This window comes from Podarcis muralis, chromosome 4 (genome assembly GCF_964188315.1).
Source record: "Podarcis muralis chromosome 4, rPodMur119.hap1.1, whole genome shotgun sequence".
NCBI classification, from domain to species: Eukaryota; Metazoa; Chordata; class Lepidosauria; order Squamata; family Lacertidae; genus Podarcis; species Podarcis muralis.
The window spans coordinates 27,344,690-27,366,960 of NC_135658.1; the positions used below are offsets into that span (position 1 = coordinate 27,344,690).

General features: G+C 40.5%; 1 protein-coding gene across 1 annotated transcript in view; it reads right to left on the reverse strand.

Moving 5' to 3' along the window:
• The window catches only part of FLT1 (fms related receptor tyrosine kinase 1), a 110,353-nt gene that overhangs the window by 34,992 nt on the left and 53,090 nt on the right, over positions 1-22,271 (reverse strand). Inside the window, exons 12-15 of the mRNA XM_028726398.2 lie at positions 19,428-19,536; positions 17,050-17,340; positions 11,398-11,544; positions 8,030-8,161 (exon numbers count right to left, since the gene is read on the reverse strand). Of these exons, the coding sequence (XP_028582231.2) occupies positions 8,030-8,161; positions 11,398-11,544; positions 17,050-17,340; positions 19,428-19,536 (679 nt within the window). The remainder of the gene's footprint in view (positions 1-8,029; positions 8,162-11,397; positions 11,545-17,049; positions 17,341-19,427; positions 19,537-22,271) is intronic.

A 22,271-nucleotide genomic window follows, 5' to 3' on the forward strand; every position in this document is an offset into this window, starting at 1 on the left:
AGGGATTGTAGATGCCCAGGGGGGAAAAACTCCCTGGACTGGTTCCCAGACTCTGACAATTCTTTTCTTTTCCAAACCATTCTCTCCCTTTTGCAAGGCTCAGAGCAAACACAGAAAAGTAGGTGCCCATCACCTGTTCTAGCTATGCATCTCATTGTTATTAAAACAATGAATATTAATCATCAAATGGAGATGTAATCACAGACCCCTGTGCTAGCCAGTCATTTACAAGTATGTGCCTCTCACCTGTTCTGATATATGTAATCAGCAATTGATTACATTATATCTTACTATCACTCAAGATCCATTCTGATTATCACATCCATTTCCAACCAATGTTCAAGGTCCATTTGTAAGACCATTTCACTGCACTTCCTGGGGCAAGGGTGGTTTAAGCTGGCCAGATTTCTAAGGCTGTGACAGCATAACCATACTAGTTTCCATTTTCTAAAGGGAAAAATGTTCCCCTTTTCTTTTTGCTGCAAGGCTTAAGGTGCAGACTCCAATATGGAATCAGTGACTGTCATTACACCACAACAGAAGCCTCCTTACTTCCCTCCCACTTCCTCCCCAGATGTAGCTGCCTGACAGCCTGAGTGGCCCGTAAACACTTGAAAGGAATTTCCTAATTCCTGTCAGGCTGCCCCATAGGGTGTGAAGCATCACTATATCTGTCCTCAGACTAATTAATCATTCAACACTTGAGAGAGCTTAATCCAAAATTTTCCTTCCTTTGCATGAGGCTTAGAGAGGTCAGATTTTCTGACTGGCTGCTATAAAGCCTGGCATTGTCTAGCTTGTTAGATACGGATCAGCCCAATACTTAGTAGGGTTTGGCCATCCCTTCTTCCTACCAGACTGCTTTGCTCTGTTAAAGGCAGGACCCCGGAAATTCAAGAGAGCTCCCACTCCCATTTAGAACTGGCTGACCATGTTTCCTGTTTTCTTCCTGCTTCTTTGTTCTTGGACTAATGTGCTTAGGAGCAATGGATTTCAGCCATCTTCCACTCCCGTCTGAGCCCACCATTTAAATCCTTTGAAGTAACTTAAAAGAGAAAGACTCTTTGAATAACATGAGATTCCTACCAGGTATCTTATTATCAGTCAAGCAGAGTAGAAATACATTTGAGTAAGTGTCATGGAGCCAGCCAGCAATAAATCACACAAAGTAAGTGAAGTTAACTATTTATCAGAAGAAACAAGGTCTGCTCAGGAGTGCCAGGCCTAATGAGCACAGCAACTCTTCTTGGTAGGTCTCCCCCCTCCGAGGCACTTGTGGAGGCTGAGGGTCCCCGTCTTCCCATAGCTGTCTAAGTCTCCTCCTCTGATGGGTCCTTCCCAAGCAATCAGAGGCTACAGCAGCGTGCCTGTCTTTGCTTCGCCCACTTTATACCTCTCCTGGTCCTGGGAGACTGGGGGGAGAGGAGCTTGTCACAGCAGGACGGGGAGACATCCTGGCTTCTTCACCAGTCTGACTCATCTCTGCCTCTTAGCCTCCCTTCTCTCCTGCCTCCACTTCTGATTCTTATTCTGGACTTCTCTCTGCCACAGACTCTTCATGCTCACTCTTCAGCTTCCAACACTTCCTCCTCTGAGTATCCTCCCTCTTCTCCTTCTGACCACTCATCATTTTCCCACCACCAATCTCTGGGCTCTGAGTCTTCTTCCATTAGGGTTCCCCCGCTGGTGCCTCCCACCATTCCTCTGTGTCTAGCCAGTTCATTACATTAATAAATCTTACCTTTTTTGTTTTTATGCTTTTAAGACAGATTTTTAACTACCTTCTTTTCTCTGAATTTCTTTAAAATAGTTCATTTTTCTCTCAATCTGCACTGCTATGTCTTTTGGTTTGACCTTGATATATTATCAGTTTGCTGTACTTGCATGACTGACACTCAAATGATTTGAGGGTTTTGGTAAGATAATGGAATCATCCCTGGTGGCTTGGGGGCAGAAAACCGCTCGGACCCATCCTTTCTAGGCACAGGAAAAGCGGAAGTGTGGGTGAGATCTGCCCATCTCAAAAACAACAGCAGCCCTTTCCTAAGTGGTTCTGAGAGGTTAAAGCCTGAAAACATCTCAGGAAAACATACGGATCAATATATGAAGGAAATACGGTGAGGGGGAATGGATCAGCTCAAACAACCAAAGGAGCCTAAATCTGGAAAATATTAGAAGCCAATGAACACGCTGCACCGGAATATTAGCATCAAAATATTCCCTCCATGCATTTCCTGCAATCACCATAAATATTTCTGAAACAAAATACAGCTTCAGTTCTTACAAGCAAAACACAAGTTTCAGCTTGTGTCCTAAAAATACTTCTGTAAAAACTCCTTCCATGCCTCTTACTCCAAGTTTCTCTTCAAATGTCATTCCAGTTTAGGACTTAATAAGAGCATGCAGCAAAGAAGAAATGGCTGGCAGAACTAGTTTGGAACATGATTTCCCAGGTTCTCTTCTTGCTGCTCAGGCATCCCAGCTCAGCATCAGTCTTGGCAGAGGAAAGAGGGATGATTAATGTCTTCCTTGTGGGGTCCTTGGCTAGCCTGAAGGCCCGTGATGCTTGTTTTTAAGTGAGTCTTCAAACCACTGCTCACATTCTGGATATCTTTCAGCTTTTAGTCGCTACATCTCCAAGACAGGATCTCGGCAAAGTAATAACTTGAGCCTTATTTGTTGCCAGATATTTAAATTAAATCCCATTTTCCTCTCATAAAGAGCAGGAAAATAATAATTCCTGAGTGTTTATTAAGGGAGGTAGCAGCCGACATTAATTCCCAGCCATGTAAACAAATAGCCTTTTTCTGAGCCAGCCTATTGTTCCATATAAATCACAAGCATCTAATAGGGAGGTTGCTAACACATCACAAAAAAGCATCACCAAGGGAAAGAGATACAGATTTGCATAACATTCTGTAAGTCTATGTAAATGTAGAAACAATATACTATAATTTATACTATAGAAATACAATACCCCTCACTATAGATGACCTGTGTGCCTGTTCGGTCTGCTATCTGCAGTTGGCTCCTTACCTCTCTCGCCCTGACCTAGCCACTGTGATCCACGCGACGGTCACCTCCAGACTGGATTATTGTAACTCGCTCTACGTGGGGCTGCCCTTGAGACTGACCCAGAAACTCCAGCGGGTGCAGAATGCCGCAGCGAGACTCCTTACGGGGTCTTCGCTGCGAGATCATATTCATCCGGTGCTATACCAGCTGCACTGGCTCCCGGTGGAGTACAGGATCAGGTTTAAGGTGCTGGTTTTAACCTTTAAAGCCCTATACGGCCTAGGACCCTCGTACCTACGGGACCGCCTCTCCTGGTATGCCCCACAGAGGAACTTACGGTCTTCAAATAAAAACATCTTGAAGGTCCCAGGCCACAGAGAGGTTAGGCTGGCCTCAACTAGAGCCAGAGCTTTTTCGACTGCGGCTCCAACCTGGTGGAACGCTCTGTCGCAAGAGACAAGGGCCCTGCAGGACTTGACATCTTTCCGGAGGGCCTGCAAGACAGAGCTGTTCCACCAGGCCTTTGGTCAGGGCGCAGCCTGACTCCCTCCTTTGGCAATCTCTACAAAGCTTTAGTCTATGGTTGCCATCAATTTGTATTTTAATTAATTTTTAGAATGTATTTATAATGTTGTACTGTTTTAGTGTTGTTAGCCGCCCTGAGCCCGGCTTCGGCTGGGGAGGGCGGGATATAAATAAAATTTATTATTATTATTATTATTATCCAGGTGCAAAGCCTTGATGGGCAACTTCAAGGCCCTTGCTCTCTCTCCCTTCTTATCATTCTTTACCTTTAAACCAGATTTGGATGAGACTTGGGATGTAATCTGATAGTAACATGACTGTTCATTCAGCTTTCTTGAGATCAAGATTGCAGCTGGGAGGTACTACTTGATCTGGCCCTGATTCTTGATGTCATCTATGCTTATGGTAAAAAAAATATGTCTGCTACTTATGCTGTTTTTAATGTGCATTTTATATTGGACTTCCTTTAATAATGTTTTCTTTGAAATGTTTAAGTTTTTTTAAAACTTTGCTGTGTTAAATGTGCATTCTGTAGTTGACCTTTTTTAATGTTTTATTTTGAAATCTTTAACATAGTATTTTAGTTTCCTTTAAATTATGTGTGTTATTCTGAATTGTTTTATTTGATGCTTTAATGTAGGTTGTAAGCCACTTTGAGATTTTTTTTCTTAAAAAGGTAAAGCGTTATAGAAATGAAATGAAGATGAAGAATCATATTGAACACCTACCAGTTTGCTACAGTTTCCATTTCATAAGGTTGCTCTTTCAGTTTCCTGAGCTTCCTCTGCAGTGAGTTTCACAATCCATTTTGAAATGTTCAAGTCAATTTGCATAACAAGGTGCCAATTTATGAAATCAATTGGGTTGCCTAAGGTTACTTGGGTTGCATGGATGAGACTCTTACCTTTGTACAGTGAGCTACATTCCACCCACATAAAAGTCAGAGGCTTCTACACATGTACACATATATCTCCAACCTCTAGGCAAGTAAGAATAATAGAATCATAGAATTGTAGAGTTGGAAGGGATTCCAAGGGTGATCTAGTCCAACACCCTGGAATCCAGGAATCTCAACTAAAGCATACATGACAAGATGCCCATCCAACCTCTGCTTAAAAATCTCCAAAGAAGGAGATAGACTCATGGGAGTCTGTTCCACTCTCTAGCACCTCTTACCATCAGAAAGTTCTTCCTAAGGTTTAGTTGGAATCTCCTTTCTTGTAATTTGAACCCATTGGTTCAGGCCCTATCCTGTGGAGCAGAAGAAAACAAGCTTGTTCCATCTTCCATTTGACAACCCTTGAGATAGTGGAAGATGGCTTTCATATCTCCTCTCAGTCTCCTCTTTTCCAGGCTAAACATACCCAATTCCCACAACCGTTCCTCATAAGGCTTAATTGCCAGGCCTGTTATCATCCTGATCTCCCCCTTCTGCATATGTTCCAGCTTGTCAATATCCTTCCTAAGCTGTGGTGTCCAGAGCTGGACACAGTACTCCAGGTGGAATCTGACCAAGGAAGAATAGTGTGGTACTATTACTTCATTTGATTGGGACACTATACTCCTGTTGATACAGTCGAGAATAGTATTAGCTTTTTGTTGCTGCATCACACTGTTGACTCATGTTAAGCTTGTGGTCTACAAAGAGCCTTAGATCCGTTTCACATGTACTACTGGGTGTCCTCCATCTTATATTTGTGCAGCTAGTTCTTTCTGCCCAAGTGTAGAGCCAGTTACCTCATTCAGCCCACATTTTACCAGCTTCCTTGTGAGAATATAATTGGGGACTTTGTCAAAAGCCTTGCTGAAATCAAGATACACTATGTCCACAGCATTTCCCTGATCCACCAAGTTTGTAATTCCATCGAAAAAAGAAATCAGATTGGTCTGGCATGACTTACTTTTGAGAAAGTTTATAAGGGTGTTGAACAACAGTGAGCCCAGGACAGAACCCTGAGGCATCCCACTTGTAACATTTTTCCAGGATGACAAATGGCATTCCCTGTCTCTGAAGATCCATTGAGCAATGTCTTTCTTCCTTTACACTTCTGGATGAAAATATTGCTACGCACAAGACCTTTGTGTGGCTGCTAAATGAACCATTTTGCTACTGTTGAGTTGTATAATTGTAATATTTTTGTGGTTTTATTGTGTATGATTTCTAAATCCTTCGTTTAAATTTATTTGAAAACTTACTTTAGTGGGAAAATGGTTAATAAATTTACAAAATATATGAACATGCGTAACAGCAATTATACCACCTCCTAAGATAATTGCTAGACAAGCGTGTTCACAGTGCAATCTTCTACTCAAATGTAAGTCCCATTGAATTCAACAAGGCCTATTTCCAGGTAAGTGAGGTTATAAAAAGTTCAACTGAGTCCTACTCTTCATTCATCTCTTCTTGATACAAAAATAGCACCTAGTTCTATCAGCAGAGAGACTAAATAATTTTTAAAGGAAATAAGGAGGGCAGACAGTTTCCTTCCTGCTTGAATCACAAACTGTTTTTCAAATCTGTCAAACATAGAGACAACCCACTGATGTAATTTCCCTGAAACTACTGGGATTACTCCTGTGTGAATTGTGCATGCACTGGTCTCACAGTCAAATACATTGTATTTTGCTGTACTGCCATTGCTGTATTTTGCTCTGCCATCTTCCAATGACGTGTGGACTCAAAATGTTGATGATTACCAATAATAATAAATAATAAACTGAACACTTCTGGAAGAAGTAAAACCTATGAACACTGACCTACATGGATTTTTGTTGGGGGGGAGGGTCTTTTGCTCGGGGAAGCAGGTCTTTTGTTAGGGGGGGAGAACCTCAGTTTGCTATGTATTTTTATTGATTTAGGGGGGCAGCTGCTCCTCCCTGCCCCCTCCCTTGGCCATGCCCATGCTGAACCATCCCCTCCACCCTCTTCCAGTCTTTTTTTTGTTGTTCTTTATTTTGACTTTTTGTTGATACGGTTGTGCTGATATAACCTGATAACATTCAATTAAAAACATTAATAGAAAAGAAATTGGGGTGTTCCCAGGGCAGAGCTCTTATCAGGGGCTCAAACTGATGCCAAATTGAGTTGAGGGGCCTTTGCCCATCACTTTACAGGGCTGCCCCAACTCCTCCCCTTTGTATCTGCTGTAACCCATAGTAAAACGTACCCTGTGTCCTCCTGACACCACCACCTTTGCATTTCTCTATTCCTACACCCTGGCGTGCTCTGGTCCATGGGGTCACAAAGAGTCGGACACGACTAAACGACTAAACAACAACAACAACATTCCTACACCATGGGTTGCTGTTGGCAGGGACATGGAAATAGAAAATTGGATGTGGTCAGGAAATAAGGTAAGTTTTACTATGAGTTTTAGAACAGTAAAATTATACATAGAATGGTCATTTTCAGCAACGGCCTCATGTTTCCTAAAATGTGCAATGTACCTTCCATAGTATCCTAGAATTGTAGAGTTGGAAGGGACCCCAACTCAATAATTCTATGATTCTATGAAAGGCACATTACACATTTGTTTTGTTTTATTAATTTTATTCCACTTATGAATTGTTTCCCATAAAATAGCATGGTTAATACTGTAGATCTTTAATTTTGCTGGAAGTACCTTCTGGACAGGGAACATCTACCTTTCATCAATGAGCATCATGTAAACTGCATCCTTAAAACAGGGATGAGAAACCTGTTTTGTCCACTCACTCAAATATTGTTAGTGTGCAACTCCCATAATCCCTGATAAGGCCATCCTGCCTGGGACTGATAAGATTGATAAACCTCTCAGGGGAAGCAACACCGGTTCCCTATGCCTGAGTTAGAACCTTGGTGGAAATCCGAGGGACTATCTGGGTTCTTTAGCCACTGTTGCTCAATAGTGTAGCCCAAATCATTTGAGGAAGAGAGAGATCTCACTGTAACTGGAGCACACAATTAGACTGTAAGATTTACTGACACAATATGTTATTGAAGATGAAAACTCAGCAGGATTTTTTAGAAAAGAGTTAAATACCATTAAGACAAGAGCAAAATAACTCTTAAATGTACCATCAATTGGGCAAATCTTAAGCTGGATCAGACAGCTCAGTCTACACTGAAATCAAAGACACAAAAATGACAAATATATCTCATCCTGGCCTCTAGCAGACTGGAACAGGAAATGAAGCAGATCGACGTATTGAAGGAGGCTAAATATACTCACCCTCCTTCTACCCTGACCCTACGTTTGTTGGGTTGCAGCAAAGCTTATTTTCAGGTCAGTATAAACACATTCTGATCTAGCATTTCCCTTTGGCTTCCTTTGTGACCTAGTGCATTTCCTTTAGTTAAGGCTTTGTTTGAAAAATAGTGCAGACAGTCAACAAGCCACTTTACCTGTTCCTCCAGGAAGAGCAAGTTCTCCTCCATGAAAAGCAATGGGGACTTCTGAGCAGATCAAAGAGGAAAAACAAATCAAATAAGACACATGCAATGCTTTACCTTGTATGGTGATGTAAGCTGAACTCTCCACTGTTCCTTTTAGGTTGGTAGCAACACATTGGTAGTGTCCAGCATCATCCTCTTGCACTCTTTCAATCAGTAGACTCTGGCTTCCTGGCCCTAGCATTATACCTGTGGAGTGAGGAGTATTTGAAATGAATTATAATAGTGCACAAAGAGGGAGGGTTGTCTGTGTAACAGAATCATCTTCTGTAGGAAGCAACCCAAAAAGAAAGCATATTCTAAGCATTCTCTTGTGATATTACCTGCTTTCTAGCCTTTTTCTATAGTTAGAAATGAAAGAGGTTTATTTCATGGGCAGTAATAACTTGGAAGTTAATGGCTTGAAAGCTTCTGGTGGGTGGTGACTGGTGATACACTCACCTGCTTTGAGGCAGGGGTGGGGGGAGGCTGAAGAAAAATGGAAGGTAGTTAAGAAAGGAGACAGAAGTCTTGAGGATGCTTCCAGACTGCACCAGGTTAGTGAGGACCACTTGCTTTGTAATATTCTCCCATATATACAGAACTCCCTGTGCACCTTTTGGACTGTATCTGTAGGTTTCCCCCTCTGTGTCAGATAACTGGGGTAAAATAAATGTTGTTTACTTTTTATAATACATGGAAGACGGATCTTCCTCAGGAGGTTGTGGACTCTCCTTCCTTAGAGGTTTCTCAGCAGAGGTCGGATGGCCATCTGTCATGGATGCTTTAGCTGAGTTACCTACGTTGCAGGGGGTGGGACTAGAAAGATGACCTTTCTACCAAGTAAGACAGTGGGGCCACAGGAAGGAAGAAAGGTCAGAAGGGGGCCACGGTCAAAAAAATGTTGAGAAACATTGGTCTAGATTGCACCCTGTGCCTTGTGGAGCTGGGTTGACGCTGCCTGATGCTGCCAAGGGGCTCTGAGCCGCTCAGCAGCACCAAACGGCCCCGCTCCACTAGGCGCTGGGATGGATTGCACCCCGCGCTTTGCAGAGTCAGGCCCAGGCTGGGCCCAGCATTGGCAGCAGCATTGGCAGCAGCAACAAGCAGCTCCAGCTCTCACAGCTCTACCCATTGTCACCCTGCCACTGCACTTACCTAAGCTGGGGGTTCTGGATCGCGGGCTATACTGGTCAAAACGGGAGCCTCAGCGATCACCCTCTCCTGCCAGAACAAACCAGGACTGCTCCAAGAAAACACACGTGCAGCACTAGGCCCTGGTCAGCCAGCCCCTAACCGATAGCCAGCCAAGCCGATAGCCAGCCAATTAGGATTTTTAAATTCACTTTTCACTTCCCTCTGTGGTGCCCTAGTCTTGTGCCGTGGCCCCCCATTTACACAATTTTCACCAGTGGCTCCCTTTGAATATCATGGGGTCCCCCAAGGGGCCATACGCCCCCCCCCCCAGTTGGGAAACGTTGGTCTAGAAGAGCCCTGAGATTTTGCAACTGGAATCTCAGCCTACGTTGTTTCCTTTCAGCAAGCTGCAGCTACTTTGCGATCAGCACACTCTCTGTATGGGTGCGTCTGAGGCTGTCCCTTTCCTGCCCAACGAATTTAGTAAATAAATAGATTTTACACACATGGCGCAAGACACTGAACTCTTTCCCCCACCAGGAAACTGACCTTGTAGTGGCTCCCCCCGGAGCTTCTCACTGCCTGGGAAAATGGGGTGGGAGAATGGTACAATTGTAAATGTTCTTGTATGGGGAGACTGACCTTAAGGAGTTGCTTACGCTATTAAATAGCTAAAAATAGGTGTGGGGGTGTGTGGCACTGGTCATCATGGAGGAAATATGCTATGAGAAGACTCTTCCAGATGTTGCTGCTTTCTCCTCTTTCCTCAACGTAGGCCATAATCATAATGTAATTGCAAGACAGACATGGCTGTCATTTATAGTATGAGGATGTTTTACAAAGCAGTAGCAACCACACTCCCCATAATACATGTTGCTCTTACTGTTTGTTTCCATAAATACACCCATATAAAGCCCAATGCACATTGCTGATATTCTACAAATAATCATGATATATTGTTGACATAATAGTTTGCAATGCTGCTGATAGAGCATTCTAAGCTTGAGAAGTGAATATGGTATCATAGAGCTGGAAGGGACCTCAACGGTTATCTAATCCAACCCTCTGCCAATGCAGGAAATCTGTGTCCCTGGTAGTTGTCCATCTGTTTAAAAACCTCTATCCCCCTTTTTTGATGGTTGCTGTCTTACTGTATTTGAACTATAACAATAATAATTCTTATATTTATTGGATGACAGGCAGCCTAGAAATATTTTAAATAAAATAAATGACAGGGATGCAGTCTTTGGTCATGCCCAGAAATCTTTGGACTGTACATTTCAGTGTTAAGTGGGGACACCCCCCCCCAGTAAAAAACAAAACCAAAGAACCCCCCTGCTCAGAGAAAACTTGCACCTGAGGGAAAATACAGGCTATAATGCTTGTCACTGAGCTACTAGTTCTCCATGAGGAGGGATTTTCTGGCTGGGGAGGGTGAGCCTTCAATCTAGCAATACTCCACATTTTTCAATGTCAAATTATACTTTCTAGTGAGTAGATCGGTCTCCAAACTCTGGCACAGTGTTATAGGCAGGGGGAGGCAATGTGGTGCCCCTTAAGCAGTATGCTTGAGGATAACTGTGAGACTTATGGAGGCAGTCGAGTTTCTTTTATATGCTGGCGGTCAGGTTTCTTTTATTGGGAGGGTCTTTGGACACTTGCCTGCCAAGAACACATTAGATCTAAGCATTCTTGAAGTACATTTAAGGCACTTCCAGATGGCAGGTCTTCCAGTGATTGCAGGGTGCCAACACAGGAAGTGCATGAGGAAGTTGCTCATAACTTGTTCTCTGCAAGCCACCCTGGAAAATGTTCTTTGAAGGGTGGGATTTTAAAAAAAATCTGCCATATAAAAACAAACAAGATGTATAGCATGGCGTTTGGAACAGCGATGGCTGGCTTGGTGCTATTGTCACTGCGCTGATCAAAGCTGGATCTGCCAGGAGGAAGAGGGAAGCAGATGATTCAGATGGCTTATTTTGGATGCAATCAAGGAGCATCAAATGGTCTGTACTCAGTCCATTGTACTTTTAGCTTGGGCCTGTATAAGAGTGCAATTTGGATATTCTGCATAAGCACCAAAATATTTTGGCTGACTCCGTTGTTGAAATGAACTACCAGTGGTCCAAACAGGAATAAGTGCAGCATCTGTCTAACCAGTGGTTATCACTCGCAAAGGCACTCAGGTTGCTGTGAGGAGCAACGGCCATCTAGTTCTAAGAGTGGATAAGCCTAGAGATGTGAATTGCAAAGCAGGCCCCATGTTACTGTGTCATCTAGGAATAAATTATGGCGAGTACTGCACTCACCTGGCTCTTGCTGTAGCTGTGCGTTGTTTTTGAACCAGGATATCTGAGGTTCTGGCACACCATGAACAAGGCACTCCAGACTAACAGAGTGACTGCTGTTGACAACCTGATCAGTGAGGTTCCGCAGCAGGTACGGTGCTTCCTGAGCTACAAAACACATTGACACATCAGTTAGCATGTTTCTAGAGCCGTGACCTCCTCCTTTAAAAAAACTAAAATAAAAATAAAAAATGCTTGCCGTATACAAGCTATAGCTTTTTTAGCTGTTTGATACTTATTTCTGTTATATATATATATATATATATATATATATATATATATATATATATGCATGCACAGTGTACATCTAAGCAGTTGCTGCAGTAGCTCAAGAGAATGAGAGTTTCAAAATAGATCAAATGGTGCCTGTTGAATTTGTCCATGTTGTTTCTCTGGGTACATGGAAAATAATATCCTGAATAGACATTGGTTCTGTAGACAGTATCACTCCCTAATCAATCACTACTAACAAGAGGCAGCACAATACAAATCAGCCAAGCTGGTTGGTGCTTTTATTCAAAATTTGAGGCGACTTCTCTACAAAGAAGAATGCAGGCTTTTCTTTCCAGTTTGAAATGTGTTACAATTCTGGAAGTATTTGCTAGCATCATCAATCCAAAGGGTTGCTCTACTAGAAGCACAATAGAGTACTGTCTGTCTGTATTGTGAATGTGGTTTGGATTATTATTATTTAGACTGCATACACACCATACATTTAAAGCATGTTTAAAGCACATTACTTCTTCCATAGAACCCTGACAACTGTAGTTTACACTCTCAGAGTTATAATTCCAAGTACCCTTAACAAAACTACAGTTCCCAGGAGTCTTGTGGAGGGAAACATTTAAATAAATTGCATAAGATATAATATAATATAATATAATATAATATAATATAATATAATATAATATAATATAACATAATAATATAATATAATATAATATAATATAATATAATATAATAGTGACAGCCATACTTGAAAACTAAACAGTACAAGCAGGCCTGGGGTGAGAGGCCTTTGGTTAGTTCAATATCAAATAGCCAACAAAAAAACAAGTGAACATTATAACATGGCAACAGGTCAATCTGAAGCCTTCAGTGGACTGGAGAGGTTGTTTATTGAGCTTTGTAAATTCTGCAGCTTGTGCACCTCTCAGAGTAGCTTTACCATTTTTCATCCCTTTTAGTAACATCTGGTTACTAAATGTGTTTTAATAATAGGCTGCCCAGCACATTTAGGCATATAATTCAAGTGCCTTGATTCCACACATGAACCAAGTATAGAATCAAATTGTTTTCAGTGTTATCTCTGCATAATATGGTTTTGTTCTCCACATGCAGATTACCCAGTCAGTCACCATGTGAGATGTTTTAAGGCAGCAACCTCATAAAATATAAATATGAAAAAGAGACTAATCTAATTAATTAGCTTTCTATTTTCCAGCCACTCCTCTCATCCTTTGTGGTTTTCTTTCTTTCTAAGCAGTTTTGAACAGCCACCTAGCAAATATATTTATCTATGATTGATATTTCTTGTGCCAATTGTGACACAACCCATTTCCACTCAAATGTCCTGTTCCTGTTAATTGATTTAACTACAGATCTCATGAAGATAACTCACTGCACATGTGATCATGAAAAATCCTATAGGATCCTGGAGTTCTCTCTCCTCTAAGTTCCTTTAGTTCATTTTTCAGGTGCCCCTATCAGAAATCTTTTAGACAATGTTCACTGTGATAATAAAGAATGCTTATTGGTAGAATAAGATGTTGGTAAGATTCTTTTCATTTTGGCAATAATATGCTCCTGTGTGATGTGATCAAGGTCAGAACTGCGCTCACTTGGCTACACAATGGCTTTTCCTCTCTTTGTAGGAAAGCTGGACTCCTACAAAGATCTGATGAGGCTTTCTATCATTAATTATGACAGACCAATTATTTGAAAGAATGACCATTTTTGTAAGCTTCCTTCTGTCCTTTTATATACAGACTGTTAAAAACATAACATAAAAAATCGTTTCTAAAAATAATCCCAGTAACTGAACATAATTTCTGCCAAATATTGTAGTACTGATCCTGTGTCCAGCTAGATTATAAACTGCTTGGTGCAGCATAACCAGGAAACTAGTATGAAGTGTAGTTACAGAGCACTTCTTCATAAATGATCAAGACACCCTCCCACGTTTTCTCATTATTTTCTTTTTTTGCAATGGATTGTGGAAGTTTATATTCTGTTGCCCATTTATTTAATTTTTGTTTCTGCCAAAGTGCTATCTATAAAGGCATGATAGTTGAAAATGTGTTTGCCAAGAGAAAAAGATGAATGAATCTAACCACATACGGTATGTAAGTTTTGTGTTCCATGGGTTTCTACAGAAAACAGCAGAACCAAGACACTTGAGACAGTGAAACCATAAAAAACAGATGTCACAAAGTCTGTATGTTATTTCTGATTAATTTTAATTTGTTTATAGCCATACACATGTTTTCAATATTGAAAAACGCTTTCTTGCTTAAAGATAAGTTTGCATCACTTTTCACATACTTTCTATTAGGCTATTGCCATAATTAGCTGATTTGGAAATGCTTGATTAAGGCAAGAAATCATTCTTTTCCTTACTCCTACTTCTGTGTTTCATGAATGTAACAGACTGGGATTTTCACAAGCACTTCTAACTAGCTTAGCTTCTTTTCATTTGACCTTAGGGTAGAAACCTCTTTTCGATTTCACTTGCAACCATTTAGCCAATTTTGCATAACAGGGAACTTCAGTATAAATTTCAGTACAGGAGAAGTTCATGGTGGACTGTATCCTTTAACTACAAGAACATGAATGGAATTGCAGAGGCAGTATAAATTCCTCTGCTACCGTCAAATTGGTGGACCTAGGCCTTCAGTAGCAAGAAGAAAATTAACCCTGAGACAGAAAAAAAACCCTCACATAAATATGACCAACAAAGAAAACATTAAACATATCTTGGCTCCTTTTTGCACAGCTCATTTCATTTAACAATTGAATCTCTTTATGAGGCAACTTATATTATCAGTTGAATGACCGATAAGTCAGAAAATACACATCTGAACTTTTAATATGCACTTAAAGAAATACAAATGTAATTTAAAATTATTCTCCACATCATATATGGAAATTATAAATCATCCAACAAAGAACAAAATCCATCCCTTTCCAGTGCAACTGCAGTAATCAGTATTAGCAGTGGTATCTATGCATCAGTTACAATGCAAAAAGGGACTCCTCTAAGCCCCTTTTCTTACACATGATTATTGAGGTTCTTTCATACATTCCAACATGGGTGGTGATGCAGTAACAATCATTCAAACTATTGCAGCACATGGTTGTTGAAGCTTTGGCCAACTCCAAGTTATGGAATTGCCAGGATACCTTCCTTTCCTTAGGATTTGCTATAAACCTTTATTTCCACAGGTGAGTATTGTGCTCTAACCTTTCCATTAGACTGTAAATCAGGCTTATATGCTTGCTATTCCAATTCATCCTGTGGAGCTGGCCCACAATCAGTGCTTGGTGGATTGAATCCAACGGTCAGCAGCTTCTTTTGCTTCTTCAAACTCCTAAACTATAGTTTTCAGGCTACTGCAAATTCATAAGGTCCTGTCATTGCAGCCTACTTCTTGCCATAAAATATTTTCTGACATATAACTTCTATAGAGATGAGGCTCTCTCCTCCTGTTTTCCTCCAAGAATGCACAGTAAAATACACTTGCTGTCACTGAAATGCAGTTACCAATAATCGGATTGGCTTTGTAACCGTATTAAAAACAGCAGCAGAAAGTTGCTTTGCCAGAATGCATATTGTTTCTGGAAGCTATCATGGTAATACTGAAAAAAGATCTACTGTATACAAAAAGGCTATAGGTGAAATTTCACGATAGGAACAATAATTCTTTTCTTTACCCTGACAACTTCCAGGTAGCTAATTGTTTTCAAATCATTTTAGGCTCCACATAACTGGCATGATGGGGAAATGCTATTGTTTACCAGTTCACACTTGACAAAAGCAATTCCCACGTGAACGACAAGCTTGGCTGGGGGACACGGTCCTGCTACCTTGAAGGAGGAAATGGGTGGGTGAGTTCTCAGGCACCAGAAATTGTCATGTTGTCACCCTCTGTTTTAATAGCAAAGCCACTTTTGTTCCCATTTTTGCTGTCGCTATTGTGATCCCCACATGCTTGGCTAAAAGAATTCTATATAATAATTAATCATAAATGAACGCCCCTCCAAATATAATAGATATGCATTGTAAAAAAATAAAATTATCAGATCTATTAAAAATAGTAACTTCTTTCTTATACAGATTTTATAATACACAGAAACACTTTGAAATAAAATCACAAAATAGAAAGACAAGGAATGCTTAAAAGTAACAAAAATTACTTTTAATTCTTCATCAGTAGTTTAGTCATTTTTAAATCCCCATGTTAAATCCTATTATCATTTGCATATGAAAAGCAATGGTGTGTGCATGTGTATAAATAATATATATCTCCTAAAAGCCTTAATTTTAAATTTAGATTTGGACAAATACATTAAACATTTTTCTGTGATGACTGGAATCTCATCAATAGGGGTAAATGTGGTGATTCTACTTTATAAAGATAGCTACAACAACTATACCATAATGAATCAGGAAACAGTTTTCCCAATGATGTCAACACACCTTTAACAGTAGCACTGTGATTTATTTGAAAGGGAACCAAAGGGAGGGCACTGGGAAAGCTACCACAGTATTTGTTCAAAGAAAGAGGGTCCAACTCTAGTGGGTTTAAATATTCTAATTCATGCAAACAATACAAGAGGGCTGTGCCTTATTTCAACATTTTTATTTCTTATTCTGCATCCTCAGAGCCTTCCCTGAGAATTGTTGGTTTTCTTTTTTAAAAAAGATTAATATATTTAGTGTAGAAAAATGATTTCAAATAAATAAGCATAAGAACTTGCTCAGCAGGCAATATTTATAAATCCACAAAGAGCAGATTAAAGTAAAAAATACTGTAGTCCAGTCAATCTCTCGAACTGAGCCGTGCTTATTCTGCACTTTAAAGTTAAGTTATAAAATGTCCAATGTTGACCCAAGCCAGCAGTTTTTTTATTTTTTTTAAAAAAAGTGTTTTCAGTTTATGCAGCTTTGACACTTAGGAGGAGGTCGAATATCAAAGCCGAGGAGAAGGTAGTCCAAAGTTTTTCATTAGCACTTGGTGGGAGACTGCAAAGAACAATACAACATAACACACAAAATTCAGTGCAGGGGATGGGGAAGTCTTCCAAATCCCAACTTCCATATCTTTGTCAAAGCAGAACATATCTTCCTGAGCCAAATGCAAGCCCAGGTTTGGGGGTTTGTTGTTTACTTTCTCTCTCTTTTTGGTTCATTTTTGCATGGCTACTCCTCCTATGTCCAAACCTCCCATTTTTTGGAAGTGTACAGCAGTAATCAATCGAGATTATATGAGAGAACTTTCACTTTTTAGTGAGTCCTTTAATGGTTTATGTTGTGTTGTGTTGTACAATCATTCCTTGCGCTCTTAAATTTGCGGATCCGTGAGAAAACAGCCTTTTTGTTACAGTGCTCACCTCTGACTGTAACGTCTTTCTCTTGAAGCACTTCTTCTCCAGTGTATATGTTCCTTGCTCGGCAGGTGTACGTGCCTGAATGTTCAAGCGAAACATTCTTGATGCTGAGGGTGAGACCAATGGAATACTCCTTAGTGGCTGCCTTTTTTATTCTTGTTTGGTTGTTAACTGTCCTTGGTAATAACCAGGCAATGTCTTTGTACAGAAATTTGTTGGCTAAACAGGACAACACCAAGGTTTCTCCTTCAATCGGTGCTTTCTTTAAGTTAATATGGAATCCATTTGGCACATCTGTCAAAAAACAAAACGTACTTTTTATTCATAGGGCACAGTCCACCTTCTCCCACACAAACTCATCTGAAGCTAACTCTTGCTCTTCCTACCAAGGAAACAATGAAAGAGGACCATGTTTTTGAGCTTCTCAAAGGAGTGAGGGCCTCGTGACTGTGAGGATTTATAGAGGGTTCAAACTCATTTTCAGATTTCTCTTTTATAATAAAAACTGGCGTCTAATCATATACGCATAAAATTTCCTTTATAGCCTCTGTATAACTTTAGATTACCCGTTTCAGTTGCCTGATCAATATTTATGCCTGCATTTGATTAGGTGAGCATTTGAAATGGATTCCAGTTTACATTTCCAATGTTTAAATTATTATAAGGATCTTAGTATAAGTAGCAATTGCACTGAGCTAAATTCTGAGCTACATAATATATAGCCTAATGTGAAAGCTACATCTTCCTGCACAGGGATGGGGAACCTCTGGGCCTCCAGATATGCTGGACTACAACTCCCATCATCCCTGGCCATTAACCATGCTGGTTGGGGCTGATGGGAACTGGAGCCCAACAACATTTGCTGGGTTACAGGTTCCCTTTCCCATATATATAATGCTACTTAGCTAATGAACAAACCAAGTTATTGCACACAAAGATCAAGCAAAAGCTAAGTGACATATCTATGTCTAATCCTGACACAATGTGCACTTTATTTATTATAATTATTTATTACATTTGTATCACCCTTCATCCAGAGCTCACAGGACAGTTGATAAAGTAACTATCATAATGTTAAAAATACTGTCCAGTTTAAAGAGATAATTTTGTATACAGGCTATTTTGAGACAAAAGAAACAAACTGATTTTGGAAGAAGACATTACACTAAGTTCTTCTTTAAAAGACTCCTGATTTATAACCACCTCATAGAATTTGTTAAAGCCTGAGAAAAGCGGGATAGCGAGTGGCTGGAATGATGTAAAAGAGTTTTATTTACTGTAGTGATTTGAAACTTCCTGTGGAAATAGCTCCCAGGTTTCCTGATGGAAGATTTTGTTTATCTTTGCCAAGCACCATCAGGAATCTCAAAATAAAATGCCTTTAGTGACACTGGTCAGCCAGGAGATAAGGCTTTGCTGTTCCTGTCTCACCCTCAGTAATTGCAAACACACCCATGGCCCTGCTGTGTGCCAGCAAAACAACCACAAAAAATAGGGGAAGGATCAGGCTTATATTGAATCTAGTGCTTCTACCCTGTGGTCAGAATGTACACATGTCCCAGGACATATTCATCTGGTCCATTTTACAGGCCCTAGAAGGCTTTTTTTTTTTTTTTTTTTTTGCCCCAGATATGTTCCTGTCCCCTTCCTGCCATTCTCTGATGAAGCCAGTCTTCAAATGAGAACAAACTTGAAAGCTGTTGAAAAGCTAACAACTTCTAGCAATCAGTCTAGCCCCGAAGTATCTATTTTGAATATACTGAAAGGAAATCCTTTTTAGCATCCTGGCCTTTTGTTCACAGCCATCAGCATTTTGTACTGGCATTAGTTTAAAGGTGGTGTTTTTTGTGGAGTTTTTTCTCCCTCAGCAAGAGCAGTTGACTGTAAGGAGAAAAGGGTAAGCTTGTTATAACAACTTGTTAGAATGGATTCACCCAAGTGCTTTTCTCATGCTACAAAGTAATTTCTTAGTTCAGCCCATAATAGATCCACATCAGTATGTTCATGGATAGAGTCCAGCATGCATTTGGTTTCTTGCGGGGCATGTGAGACCAATGCTCACTTCGGAGGCCCACACCTTGCTGTGTAGAGAACATACATGACAGAGCTACACGTGAACTAGCCATGTGAATGATGTAGGTAGAATGTTGAAGGTATTTTGTAATAATACCTTAAGGGGAAGAAGAAAATAGCTCACAAGTCACAGGTGGCGGCTGGTAACGAAGAGAAAATTCCCAGCCAGTAATAATTCCAGAATAAGGATAGCACCCTATAATTTTTGTTGTTTTCATTCACTATAGTTATCCCCTCCAAACACAAATGGGTCAAAATGTAGTCGATCAATAGCTGTATGATTTAATATCACATTAATTGTATCTCACCTGTTACAAAATAACTAATATTTCTTTCGTCACTTCCCACTTTATTGGAAGCTATGCAACTGTAGATTCCGGATGACCTGGATTCAGCCACAATCAACATGCTAGCAGTCTGTTGGGGGAAAGAATAGTTTTAGTTCTTATCCGTTTTTAATAATTATTTTTCAGTGATCTTCCTGACTACTGACACTGACACGATTCAGTTGTTCCATTAATTCTGTGAAAAGCAGTGCAGCAACTAGGAGGTGCCACCATCATATAAAGCCAAGGAAATAATGGAATCATAACAGGAAGGCAGCTTACCCAGGAGACCTTTATATTTCCAGAATCATTATATTCTGAACATTTAGGATTTAACATGGATTTATCTCATTTTCATGATGTGCTGATGACAGGTTACAATAAATTAGGTGTGGCACTGTGAGCTGTACCCCACAGGATGCCCAGAGGTCACTCAGCCAGCCAAGGGAGTTGGCAAGAAAAATACTGGAAAATGTAGATACATGTGTGCAACAGAGTAGAAGTTAATTCTTAACTTTTAAAAAAAATATTACTATTTTGTATCCTGGCTTTAACATGTTAGATGCAATCATGGTCAGCAGCAAAAATCAGCCAAGTCAGGCACTGGCCAAGGGCCAAGGAGATCAGAAGACTCACATAGGTCTGATCCTGATGAAGTGTACATTTGGTTCCACTCACCAGCCACCCTCCTCCCACTGGTAGCCTGGGAGCAACATGTTGGACATGAAGGCATCACTCATGCAGACTATAAACCACTTGTGTGGAGCCCTAAGATGCTGTTACCCCCACCTCTCTGTTTCCTACAACAGCAGAGTTTGGAAGCAGCTTATTGCACCTGAGGCTGTGAGGGTTTATCCACACTTTATCTTGTCTCACTGCAGTGTGTATTAAGAATCACACGCCCGCGCTACACATAGTTATATAGGTAATTCAGATGGCGTTTTGCTTTGTGTGTTTTTAAAAAACAAAATGACATGCCAAGTATATATCAAATTTTCTATAACAGGGATGGGGAACCTGTGACCCTCCAGATGGTGCTGGCTTGCAACTTCCATCATGTCAGACATGGCCATGCTGCCTGAGGCTGATAGGAATCAGAGTCCAGTGGCGTAGCGTGGGTTGTCAGCACCCGGGGCAAGGCAAGTAATTTGCGCCCCCTAACCCATGGATTTGCGCCCCCTAACCCGTGGATTTGCGCCCCCTAACCTGTGGATTTGCCCTAACCCCAGATGTTGCGCCCGGTGCGGCTGGCCCCCCCTGCACCCCCCACGCTACGCCACTGTCAGAGTCCAACAACATTACAGATTAGCCACCACTGTTCTATAACACTACTTAGAGGGTAGTGTAAGAAGGAGATTCTGAGGACAAATCTCATTTTGTCTGAAAACAGGAAGGGCATGGGAATGAGAACAGACACCCATTCTTAAACGAAGCTCTTGTATAATCTTGCTAACACTCAAATACTAAGATGTGGCATACTTCAAACTGGTATTCTGGCTATTTCCTCAAGGATAGATCTCATTCTTGCTCTGAAGGTTTGCTTACAAAGCAAATGTTTCCCTTGTTTGTGATTAGCCACAGATAAGAAGAGCAAGTAGCTAACAATGGGAGCAATTATTTTGTAACATAAAACTCTCAACATCACACCTAAGAGAATCAATCTTTCATGTACATGTATCTGGGCAAGTTTTTTAAATGACTGTTGGTTGACATTTTAAAATACATTCTGGAATTCTGAATGCAGATTTCATTATTAGCCGTGCTGATATTTCCACTGGTCTGGGAATTCAGCCGTTCCCCTCTTGCCATCTCAGAAAACAGCAGTACTTTTTGTGTAAAAAGAAACAGTTGTGGCTATAAGCAGTAGAACAGTGGAGGGCATACACACGGGAGAGGACAGCTCCAGGATTTTTTTACAGAGAGGTAGCAATGAAGGCATGTCCTGGGGTGCCAAGATAATTGGAAGAAGCTCCATGTTTTGGCAAAATGAATGAGGTGACAATGAGACTTTCCGATGTTATTTGTTAAAGATTAGCATGTAGGAAGTCAGAGAATGAGGAAAATAATTGAGCTACTTTACACTAGAAGTTCAAATGGCAACACTTATTTGCAAGATTGTTAGCATTTCTAATTGAAGGTAAATGAATAATTTGACTACATTTGCCCATGCATTAGCAGCCTCAAGACTGGATTACTGTAATGCTCTTTATGTGGGGCTACACTGGAGGCTGCAGCTAATACAGAACATGGCAATAAGGATGGTTGTAAGAATAAACTATTAGCAGCATATAACACCTTATCTGGGGGATCTACACTGGCTGATCTGCTACTAGTCCATATAAGACTTGATGCAGCTCAGGGCCAGGTTACTTAAGAGACTGCCTTACCCCTTACCAGTTAGTCATTGTGTTTGTAGGAAGGTTACCCACCTAAGTCCCTAAAATATCAGAACCCTGATCCACAGCAACTTGGAGAAGGGTTTCCAGTGTGGCTATACCCATTTTGTGGAACAGCATCCCTGTTAAGGCACAACAGATTTTCACCATTCTGGAAACAATATACATTTTTCTTTCTATAGGTTTTCCAGCTGGGTGAAATGATCTATACATTATGTGTTCATACTGCATTGTTTTAAATCAAGTGTCTTTTTTGCACTGTTTTTAAAGCTATTTTTAATTGTTTTCACATATATAGTCTTGAGACTCATCTAGAAGTTGTTTCAAAAAAATAATAAAATAAATGAATAATAAATACATTTCAGCTGGCTGAAGAACTTCTGTTAAAGGTCATCATGTTTTTCCCATTGAACCTACACAGTCAGAAGTA